Source organism: Melozone crissalis, unplaced genomic scaffold (assembly GCF_028551555.1).
Source record: "Melozone crissalis strain CALT ecotype California unplaced genomic scaffold, PUWL_Pcris_2 ptg000035l_1, whole genome shotgun sequence".
NCBI lineage: Eukaryota > Metazoa > Chordata > Aves > Passeriformes > Passerellidae > Melozone > Melozone crissalis.
In genome coordinates, this window is record NW_026535813.1 from 130,135 (window position 1) to 142,240 (window position 12,106).

The window sequence follows — 12,106 nt, forward strand, 5'->3', positions numbered from 1 at the left end:
AATATTTATATTGATATCACACTATATCACACTTTATATCACACTAAAGAGACAAATGCCAAAAGATTGGCAAAAACATTTAATTTTGAGTACTCAAATGGCAGGATAATTATGTGTTGCAACCCCTTCACATTTGGGAAAACAAAAGCAAAAACATAATAATTCAGTCTGACTTTACAAAATGAAGTTTTGTAAAATATTAACTGGGAGGGCAACAGTTTATGCTAACACAATGTAACATATACAACTAGTGTGAAAGGCAAAGAAAAAACCTTCCAAATAAAAAAAATAATCAAAATACACACAGGAACAGAAGCACAAACACTGAATTAAATACAGTTAAGATAAAACAATGCACATGAGAGAGAAACGGAGACTAAAGGTAGCAACACATTTAAAGAAAATGTAATGAGGAAAAAACTTAAAACTATTTTTTCCAATGACAGTTTCCATTTGCAGTCTTTCCATTAATAATCTATCTGATACAGTATATCATTAAAATATTCACAATCTCACAGAAGATCTATATTTTTCTCTTCCAAATATAATTACTAAGTTGTTTTTGGATATTTTAAACATACATTATTATGTCAATTTAAAAGCAAGGCAACAAATGGACTTTTTATCACCTTCAATCTTAGCACTAATGACAAATGTTTTTAAAAGTTATCATAATCTTTTTTGTCTTTTTTTCCCTCTGCTTCAAATCCATCAACCCCATCACTGTCCCTTCTTCTTTTACGATTATTATGAATGCTGAAGCGTTGATTCATCTGTGGTAATGGATCCATTCCTAAAACTTTGTGTATTTGACGGAATGCAAGGAGTCTCAGTGCAAACTAGAAAAAGGATAGAAAGAAGATATTTCTGTTAGAAACAAATGTCAATCTAAAATACTTTATCAAACAATTAATGAAGAACATTAGTGGTATATGATATTATACTTAGCTCTTATTATCCTCTCTTCCTTCCCCCAACAAAGTCAACACAACAAAATGTGTATGTCCCATTTGCTGCTTTGACACAAAATACAACATATTAACTTAAAAATAATATACGTGTGTTTTAGCTGCTGGACTTGCATTGAAGCAGCCAAGGCTTGTCATGTGCCTCAATATGCATTAGCGATCTTCAGCAAAAGGATTGAATTAAGAGGTAGGGGCAGTAAACTCTTAAGCTGCAAGCATGAATAGCCAATACTGTAAGTAGATACAATAAATATTAAAATTTAAGCTTTCACAGATTTCTTTGAGTGACTTTATGATGCTGCACGCAGTTTATCTGCAGAAGCTTCACTTTACTCCCCCAGAATTCCCCTCTCTCACAAACTGTGCTGCCTAGCTCAGACAGCAGGAGACAGGTAAGAGCTCAGTGCTCTCAGAGTTCTCAGCTTTTGCAGAGAGAGAGAGAATGAGTTTCTCTTTGCTTTTTTTTCACTGGTTTTCCTTGTTAGCTAAGGCAAGAAAGATTTTCCCTGAACTGTGCCTTCTTCTAGGACTGTTCAGCTTCTCTCCGATCCAGGACATCAGGAGAATCACCCAGGGGCCCCCCAAGCTAAATGCCAGGCCTGGCATGCTGGGCCCAAGCCCCAGAGAGACTGAGCCACATCCACAGAAGGACTCTGAATTTGCCATCTCTTCAGAACAGCAAGAGGTTCCATTGTTTATATTACTTTTTTTTTTTCATGCTTGTGAGTATTTTCTTGTTAAATAAACAGTTTTTTCCACTTCTCTCCAAGGAGATTTTTTTCTCCCAAACTGGTTAGGGGAGGGGCTGCTGAAATTTGCTTTCTAGAGGAGACCCCTTTGGAGGTTTCCTCCAAAAATTTGACCTAAACCAGGACAATTTATAAAATATTAAATGCTGGTCCAATTTTTAATCTAATAACATGCTACTGTAGAGTAAGCATCTTTACAGAGATTATATATGTGTAGATGGGAGTGCTTCAAACTTTTCAGGAAAATTTGTTAATTTTAGTACGAAAATGAACACTACAATACATTCTCTGTTGTGACATTTTTATTGCCTAGCTTAAGACTGATCATTTGAAAGACTAGACTACATTCTAAGGAAAGAAAATTCATGTCCATCATATAGTTTCATCAATAAAAACACCAAAAAACCCCTAAATCAACCAACCATCCCCACAAAAAAACTATCCATCAAATTTAGTTACTTAAAACACTTTTCTGTTATGTGGGGTCGTGGGTTAGAGAGAGACACGACACAACACACCAATCATCATCAGCAAACAGCCCTGACTTTAATATGGCTGCCCTTTTTATAGGGGCTTTGAATCTCCAAGGCCCAGACAGCTGCTTGGATGGGACTGCTCTCTGCCCAGCTCTCTGGCCAGTGGTTTGCTTGCAGTTAAGGTTGAACAGGGTTGGCTGAAGGTCCCCTGTATAGGTTTGAATCCAATTTATCGTACTGTGACACTTTTCCTTACCTGTGCACTTGAAGTAATATCCTCTCGTTGCTGATCTGTCATTACCGCAAGTGTATCAAAAGGATCTTTCTCACAAGGGTCCAGAAGGCCAGGGCCACCTAAAACAGTTAGGCTAATTAGTAGCACATCTCCATCTTATTTCAGTCAAGATTACAGATTTTACATTACTTAAACACAAGTATACAAACACTAATCAACTGCAACTTGCCTTTAAGGATGATTCCTGAAGATATACACTCAAAAACTCTTCTTAGTGCATCCCCAGGACTCTGTGGTCCAGTAGCACTGCTAATTGCTTTTTCCACAAGCAACTCCATAGCCTAGAAGAACAATAAGAAAATCCAGACAATTTAGAAGACTGATTTAAAAAAAAAATCTACTACTGTTGTTCAGTATAGAACTTTTAAAACTGAAATTTTGAAGGATATTACACATCACACAACACTTTCAGTTAAAATTTTAAAAATCAGATGTTTGTTAACAATAAAAAGAAAGCTACTGTAAGATTAACATTGAGTGTTGAGTACCAATATGCTGCTTCTCATGACAAATTGTCCAAAGATTTTCTTAGAAATTTATACAGTACTAGCCTCCTTGGGGAACTTGTCCAGTCATTTTTTGAGAGCATGAAACGTGGTAGGTCACTGGAATCTGTTAGCCATGTGAGTAAACAGCACACAATATTGAAACAGACTGGAAATTTACCAGGGTGGAAATCCATTTTGGATTTGGATGAAATGTGCTGTTTAAAAAAAAAACTGCCTCAGCTGAAGGAAAAATGTGAGAGATAAGAGAGACCCCTTGAACTTTCAAACAGATGAAAACCAAAGCTGAGGCTGCAGGAGACAGGGCAAGGTGACTGAGACAGAGTAAAAATCCATTTTGAATTAGGTAAAATGTCTAGGAGAGGTGAAAAGTCTGTGAGGCCAAAGCTGAAGGGAAAAACTGCAGGACAGCGAGAGTGAGGAGACAGAGAGAAAAAACAGAAACGACCACAAGGTCGATCTGCCCTGACCTACAAATTCTTTTGATAAAGAGGAACTGGCGATAAATGTCACGCGGAATGAATATGTATGAACCTATTGTGAAACTGTATGCATATGTATTTGGAAGGGGAGATAAAAGGATACCTGAGGTCTTCAGGGGTACGCATGCCTTTTAAGGAGAGCATTCTCCGCATGCGTCCGGCCCCCGTAATAAACATACCAAGCTTTACAACTTTTATAAAGTTGTGAGGTTTCTTCTTTTCTCCGCAAAACAGTGACCCAGGAGTTCTTTCTGTATTTTCTGATAAAAAAACTAGCTGCAAGTGTAACGGGAAACCAGTAAAATGAATATGTATGAAACTATTGTGAAATTCTATGCATATGTACCAGTAAGGGGGATAAAAAAGGATCGGGAGTTCTCAGGGGTGCACATGTCCTTTATGGGGAACGATCCCCACATGCATCCAGCGCTGTAATAAACATACCGGCTTTACAACTTTTACAAGTTGTGGAGTATTTTTCCTTCCACAAATCAGTGTGAAATGATGAATTTGATTCATCTAATGAAATTAACAGGATGCTACAGAGAAATTATCTTTTTTTCTACAAGAATACAGAAACTTAAAGTATCCAACATTTAATGACCTTTTAACATTTAAGTGGTTACTAATTCTTCAGTTTTGCAAAACTGAAGTTCACTTCAATTTTTGTTTTTTGGGTATACCCTAACACTAACTTAGATGTTAAACAAGTGTAAATAAAACCTTGATGATAAACAGGTTTTCTAAAATTTACACTTTTTTTTCTGTGAATGTTTCCATTGTTTGCCTTTATTAGACACCATTAAAAAGAAAAAAAACTATAAAAGTTTATGCTTATTTTTGCGAAGTAAGCATTAAATGGATGTTTCAATACCACCTCCTTGGCAAGTTTTATTTTCAAACAATATGTCTCTCTTGGTTTTTGGTGGGATTTCTGGTAGTTTGGTTTTTTTTGGTTCCTCTCCCAAGTTACAGTTGCTCTAATGTTGCCTTCTATTTCTATTTTCCAAGAATAAATGTCCATTCTAATGCATGCAAATAACTACAGGCAGTGCTGATTACAATTACTCCCTAAGGGTGCCTATTCCTTTCTATTTTCTCTCAATTTAACTGAAAAATTTCAATTCTTGATCATGGTATTTTAGGACTTAGACTGTATCACTCAGGGTCAAGCTTTTGAGTTTTAGCAACAATTTAGTTGTTTTCAAGTATGAAGCAAAATACAGCAGGAAAGAAAAAAAGCAGATCGCATTATTTATTCAAGTCTAACTCTTTTGGATTCTCATAAAATACACTAAAGTCTTCAATTTCATCATAGGAAAATGTGAATTATGATGCCCCAGTGTTTATGTGCGAAAACGGCTAGATTTCAAGTTTGGAAAATAAAAACAAGTTTTGAATATTGGTTCCTTCTAACTTGTAGGAACTTGACACAATTCTTCTAATTTAGTTTTTATTTCTAGCTATATAAAGAGACTGATACTAATGTGTGTTTAGATTTCCTAATGTTTTCTATTATTAAAACTACTTAGGCTCTTTCTGAAATGCTCTGGCATCTCTGGCTTGTAACAGACTTCTAGCATAAAGGTCAGGAGAAGTTCTGCGTCTAGGAAAATATATTTCTTCAATCTACAAAATTTTATCTGTAACTGTCAGAAATAATATATATTTTTAATGTCTTTTTTTTTTTTTCCAGTAGGACTTTGCTAACAAGCCAAAAGAACAACTGAATACACAAATTTCAATGGTGATTCGTGGCACCGGCAATGCATTGGGTACGAAGAGTGTTACTGAACAAGTTAAATTTCTTTAATAAGAAGTCTATGCAGCACTGGGGGTAGATGTTGGAACATTCTTTTAACTTCAGCACAATAGTGTATGATCCCTGTATTTGTGGTTAATGTTTAGTTTTGTACCATACACTGCTTATGCAAATACCAGAGATGATTGTGGCCTTGTGTTAACTCCCTATATCTGACTAATAAGTCTTCTGCCAGCTAATGTATCCTTGTTTACTTCTATCAGTGATTAATATGTATTAGCTTATATCTTAGTTTTGAGAACAAGGATTGTGTGTCAGAGCAAAGAATGATAAGTGAAGTACATTATGACCTGATGACATACTTGAGATACTCTGAAAGAGAAAAGATTCATCAGAAGATCTAGAACCATATCCAAACAAGTCCATGGAAATAATTAGCATATATGCATGCATTCAGGAAATGTGATGAATATGCATTAGTTTCAGGAATATAACCTGGTCTGTTAGGTTGCTGCTCATGCATGCTTTGAGAAGAATCCCCCATGTATCCAGCACTGCTAATAAAGTAATGTTGGCTTTCTAACCTAGCAAATTGGTTGGAGAGTTTATTTCCCATTTTTCGGAGACAAGAGCAAGACAGGAAGCACTTTTAGAGAGAACTGAGACACCTAGGCCTGAAATCTCTCATGAAATCCTCATAGGCAAACTCAGGAAGTATGGACTGAATAAGTGGACAGTGAGGTGTATTGAGAACTGGCTGAAGGGCAGATCCCAGAGGGTTGTGATCAGTGGCACTCTAGTTGGAGGACTGTCACTAGTGGTGCTTTCCAAGGTTCTATACTGTGTCCAGTATTGTTTAATGTTTTCATCAATGACTTGGACAAAGGGGAAGATGCCTCCTCAGCAAGTTTGCTGATGGCACAAAGCTGGGAGGAGCGGCCGATACCCCAGGGTGCTGTGCTGCTCTTTAGAAGGACCTCGACAGGTTGGAGAGATGAACAGAGAGGAATCATCTGAATATCAACAAAGGCAAGTGCAGGGTCCTGCATCTGTGGAGGAATGACCTCCAGGCACCAGTACAGGCTGGGGGTGACCTGCTGGAAAGCAGCTCTACAGAGAAGGACTTGGGGGTCCTGGTGGACAAGTTGCCCATGAGCCAGCAGTGCCCTTGTGGCCAAGAAGGCCAATGGCATCCTGGGGTGCATTGGGAAGAGTGTTGCCAGAAGGTCGAGGAAGGTGATCCTGCCCTTCTGCTCAGCCCTGGTGTGATGGAGTGCTGTGTCCAGTTCTGGGCTCCTCAGTACAAGAGAGACATGGAGCTCCTGGAGCAGGTCCAGCAGAGGGCTATGAAGTTGATCAAGGGTCTAGAGTATCTCTCTTAAGAGGAAAAGCTGAGGGAATTGGGCCTGTTCAGCCTTGAGAAGAGGCAACTGAGAGGGGACCTCATCAATGTCTGCAAGTACCTAAAGGATGAGTGTCAGAGGATAGAGACAGGCTCTTCTTGGTGATGCCAACCAATAGAACAAGAAGCAATGTGCAGAAACTGATGCACAGGAAGTTCCACCTGAATATAAGGAAGAACTTCTTTATTCTGTGAGTGACCATGCACTGGAACAGGTTACCCAGAGAGATTGTGTAGTCTCCCTCACTGGAGATAGTCCAGATGCATCTGGATGCAGTCCTGTGCCATGTGCTCTGAGATGACCCTGCTGAAGCAGGGAGGCTGAACCAGATGACCCACTGTGGTCCCTTCCAACTTTACCCATTCTGTGATTCTGTGACACATCGCTTCATTTCTGGCTGTGCCTTAGAACAGATATTATGAGAAATAAGAAACAACATTCCTTGTTCTTCATCTATGTGCCTGCTGTGTGTTGCAATATTTTAAAGGATGCTTTTCTAAAAGTATGTCTGGGTTTATTCTTTGGCTACTTAGTAAGCAATATTGAGGGTACTTACACACTTCCGAGCTTCTGTAAAACTATATTTATACAGTATATCTTTCATGAAGTATAGCAGAGAAAGTGGATTTTTCTTAAACTTTAAATATTTTAAAAAGCAGAAATAATTGCTCCACATTTTTTCTGATCAGCAAGCTTATTACAATTGTAAAACATTTCTCATTGAAATAATGCCAACTATTATAACTGTCTTGACAATGTTAGCACTCTTCCTGCCAAAACTGAAAAGTCTACATTAGGAAGCAGCACAGTGCAACAGGATTTGGTCTATGAAACAAAAAGTCGAAGTTGAATTTACCTCCACATATATACGCTTTGGAGATTTTGGTTCAGACTAACTTTGTGCAGTCCACAGATTGAACATTTATTAATATTTGGAACACAAGTTGCACTCCTGGAGAGCATAACTTAAGATAGTCAATGTAAAAGAATGCTCCAAAACCACTCAGCTGCAAGAATTGAGATAGGTATCCAGCTACAACCTAGAGAGCTGTGTCTAAGTGACACTGATTAAAATGCCGATGGTTACACATCCACAGACTAGTACTGTGGTATTTCATCTTGCAGAAACAACATATTAATGATTGCAGGAATTGCTGTGAATTATTCTTTCAAGCAGCTTTTCTGTTATCACAGAGCTATCTGGGTACAGCTGACATTATTTTCTACCAGTTTCAGTAAAGTCCAAGCAATTCAGAGCAGGTTGTAAGTAAAAAATAGATTCTTTGATACAGAGTAAAGGAAAAAAATGCTAAAATATAGAATAAGAATGCTACTCTCAAAAAATTCCAAAAACAACAAGAAATTTCATTTTTAAAAAACATTTTCAGCTCCACATGGCAAAACCACAGAAAATTAAAATTTTAGAGGTAATCTGGATCGTTTGTTGGGGAAAACCAAAAAATCAACCAACCAACAAACCAACCAACCGCCCAAGCAAAACCCTACATTACTCCTTTTAAAAACCTAAATTTTAAATCTGTAGTAACACATTCCCATGCTTTATTTGCAATGGATTAAAAAAAACCCAATGTGCATTAAAAACTCATTCAAAAGAACATTACTCACCCAGCTTGGAAAATCAGACCATGTTGGAACCCGCTGACAGAGGTCGCGAAGAATACGTATGATAACCACACAGGACTGCAGACCATTAGCTCTAGCCTTGAGAACAATACAAAATCAAATTAATCCCAGCAGATACAGCAAATAGGACTTGTTGAAAGACTAAAACACTGCTGTTCAATGGAAGCTCAGATACAAGACCAAAACAAATCATTCTACAACTTTATTCTAAGAGCTGCCATTTACAGCAGTATTTTATACAGGGTTAGTAATTTAAGGTGATAGAAGTCAAAGTGCACAGGTTATACAAGAATAACATTTCTTGATCCCCTATACACTTTGACCTATATTCACCTGCAACAATAAATACAGTATTTTTCTATATTAGAAATAAAGGTCTAAGAAATAGGTATAGAGATGGAAAGGTGAAGGGAATCTGTTTCGTTTCTTTATTGTGCCTTTGCCAGAATGCAAAGTCACTAAACCAAACAGTTGCTTCTTGCCTTTCATTCCCTACACTTAAAGAAATAGGAAAAAAGTCTTAAATCTAAACACAAAGCTTTAAACAAATATTTCATTATTTAAAGCAAAGTTGCTCTGCAGCCTTATGGAACATATAACAAATATACAACATATGATCACCCCAAGTGAATCAAGCTTTCCACATTGCTTTCTTGATGACCAGAAAAAGAAAAAAAAAGGTCAAATGAACAATAACTGCATACAGCAGTTCCTCTCTACTCAACCTTCTACACCTAAATTCAGGGACCAGAAAAATATTAAGTATTATTACCATGAACAACACTGAGTGTTTTCACCCAGTTAGACATTTATATTACAACTGAACTAATCTCTCATAAGGCTACAAGAAGAAAATAAAATTATGTTCCGAACCTGGAACCACTTAGCGTGGCGTAGAGCAGCCAGAGCGTCAAGGCATTTTTGCCTGTCCAAGATGTCCGGTGGGTCTTTCACCATACCCGAGGTTACATCTAAAATGGATTGAATTGGCAAAATGCAGTGAGGAATGGGTGTTTGACCATTTAAAGTAGCTTCAATGCCACACATGCCATTTAAAGCTTGAACCCATGAACAACAAATGCAATTGTTCAATAAAAGTCACTCAATTAGTATTAGGGCATTAACCCAGTATGAAGATTGTAGAATCATATTAAACTTTAGCTGTCATGTTATTTTCAAATGCATTGCAGATTATGCAAAACATAGTACTTCTTTCTTTAAGCTAACACTGGAAAAACATATATCCCCTAAAATTGAACAGAAAAGGAAAAATGAATGGACACAGTGCACCAGCACAGAGACCACAAGACAGAAGGAACACTAAAAATCCGCTTTAACAAAGTAGAAATATTCACACTTAGTTTCATGAAAATTTTAATGGTCACATGCTATTTGGGATCTACTCTTTTTAAGAAAAACTAAGTATATTAAAAAAACACTTAAAAGCACTAGATATTTTGTAATGTTATTTTTATCATACTTTAAACTTGAAATGGAAATTATTATGCATTTTAAAAAACTGACTAAAGGAATGTGAAATCTCTTCAGTTTTAAGATTTCCATTACTTTTTAATATCCTCTCTTACTCATATAAATTCCTCATCCATGATATATGCGTTCCAATATCATTCAGGATGCAAGGAAGGATCTGAATAGGGACTGCTTTACTTATGATTCATCAAGAAAAAGAAAAGCCAAGAAAGAAAAAAACAAAGCAGACTATCTGAAAGAAGGGCCAGAAGGAAAATCTGGGGAACTACAAGCCTGTCAGCCTGACCTTGGTACCACAGAATGTCATGGAGCAGATCATCTTGAGTGTCATCATGCGGCACATACAGGACAACCAGGGGATCAGGCCAAGCCATCATGGGTTTAGGAAAGGCAGGTCCTGCTTAAATGACCTTATCTCCCTCTATGGCAGGGTGATCCACTTAGTGAATGAGAGAAAGGCTGGGGATCTTGTCTACCTAGACCTAGTAAAGCCTTTGACACCATTTCCCATAGCATTCTCCTGGAGAAACTGGCTGCTCATGGCTCAGACAAGTGCACGTATTCTTGAGTAAAAACCTGTCTGGACAACCAGCCTCAGAGTGGCGGGGAATGGAGTTACATCCAGCTGGCAGTCAGTCACTAGTGGGGTTCCCCAAGGCTCAGTACTGGGGCCAGTCCTGTTTAATATCTTTATCAATTATGTGGATGAAGGGATTGAGTGCACCCTCAGTAAGTTTGTAGGTGACACCAAGTTGGGTGGGAGTGTTGATCTCCTCAAGGGTAGGAAGGCTCTGCAGAGGAATCTGGACAGGCTGGATTGATGGGCTGAGGCCAATGGTATGAGGTTCAACAAGGCCAAGTGCCAGGTCCTGCACTTGGGTCACAACAACCCCACACAGCACTACAGGCTGGGGGGAGAATTGACTGGAAAGTTGCTTGGCAGAAAAGGACCTGGGGCCATGGTTGACAGCGGCTGAACATGAGCCAGCGTGTGCCCAGGTGGCCGAGATGGCCAATGACATACTGGCCTGTAACAGAGATACTGCGGTCAGCAGGACTAGGGAAGTGACTGTCCCTTTGTACTTGGCACTGGTGAGGCCACACCTTGAATCCTGTGTTCAGTTTTGGGCCCCTCAAAACAAGACAGACACTGAGGTGCTGGAGCGTGTCCAGAGAAGGACAACGGATATAGTGAAAGGTCTAGAGCACAAGTCTTATGAGGAGTGGTTGAGGGAGCTGGAGGTGTTTATCCTAGAGAAAAGGAGGCTCAAGAGGGACCTTAGCACTCTCTATAACTACCTGAAAGGAGGTTGTTACAAGGTGGTTGTTGGTTTCTTTTCCCAAGTAACAAACAATAGGACAGGAGGAAATGGCCTCAAGTTGTGCCAGGGGAGGTTTAGATTGGATATTAGGAAAAATTTCTTCAAGGAAAGGGTCGCCAAGCATTGGAAGAGGCTACCCAGGGAAGTGGCTGAGTCACCATCCCTGAAGGGATTTAAAAGAAGTATAGATGTGGCACTAGATGCAGTGGACTTGGCAGCATTAGTTTAACAGTTGGAGTTGATGATCTTGAAGGACTTTTCCAACCTAAATGATTCTATGATTTTATTATTCTAAAATATGGTAGATCTTTTATGTTTAAATGTTCAGAAAATGATTAATTACAAAGCAGATTGTTTTGTTACTAAAATAGAAAAGACCACAAGACCCTTTTGGAAGTGGTTTAAATCAGTGAAACTGGAACCACTGAACAATATGAAAGGGTATCTTCAAGTTACTTTAAAAATTGTAGGGATATAATGTAATGATCACTTTTAAAAGTATTTTGTTTTACTAATTATGAAAATGGCTACTGTGACTAGTGCCAAAGTATACTGGTAGCATAACTGGTGATACACCAGACAAGATGAAAAAAAAAAAAGCCTTCACTCAATGGCACTCATTTCACAGGATTTACTCCAGCAAGATTTAAAGTTAGGTAACTCAGAGAATAGAAGTTATATATATAGTTGCATGAAACATGCCAGCAAGTAGGGATGATGCAGAGAGCTCAGAAACCACCTATTTATACACAAATGCAAAATAAATAGTAGGATACTTTAAATAGTAGGATACTTTAGAGAGAACTAAAAAGCTATGAATGAACATGGTTCTATAACTTTGCAAAACTTAAATCTGAAGTACTCCATTCAGATTTGGGCATTTTTTTTATAGGATAGTCCCATTGCTCTACATGGGGCTAAAAGGGGGAAGATTTCAAAATAAGAACAAAGTTAAGAACATAGGTATCTTCTCAAACAGATGTTTAAAATTATGTACTGTGTATTAAA

General features: G+C 38.0%; 1 protein-coding gene across 1 annotated transcript in view; it reads right to left on the bottom strand.

Annotated features, from left to right (window-relative positions):
- Positions 1–659: 659 nt before the first annotated feature.
- LOC128941419 (zinc finger RNA-binding protein-like) overlaps positions 660–12,106 on the bottom strand; it is a 74,471-nt gene continuing 63,024 nt past the window's right edge. Inside the window, exons 16-20 of the mRNA XM_054283176.1 lie at positions 9,159–9,256; positions 8,268–8,363; positions 2,658–2,769; positions 2,450–2,547; positions 660–839 (exon numbers count right to left, since the gene is read on the bottom strand). Of these exons, the coding sequence (XP_054139151.1) occupies positions 660–839; positions 2,450–2,547; positions 2,658–2,769; positions 8,268–8,363; positions 9,159–9,256 (584 nt within the window). The remainder of the gene's footprint in view (positions 840–2,449; positions 2,548–2,657; positions 2,770–8,267; positions 8,364–9,158; positions 9,257–12,106) is intronic.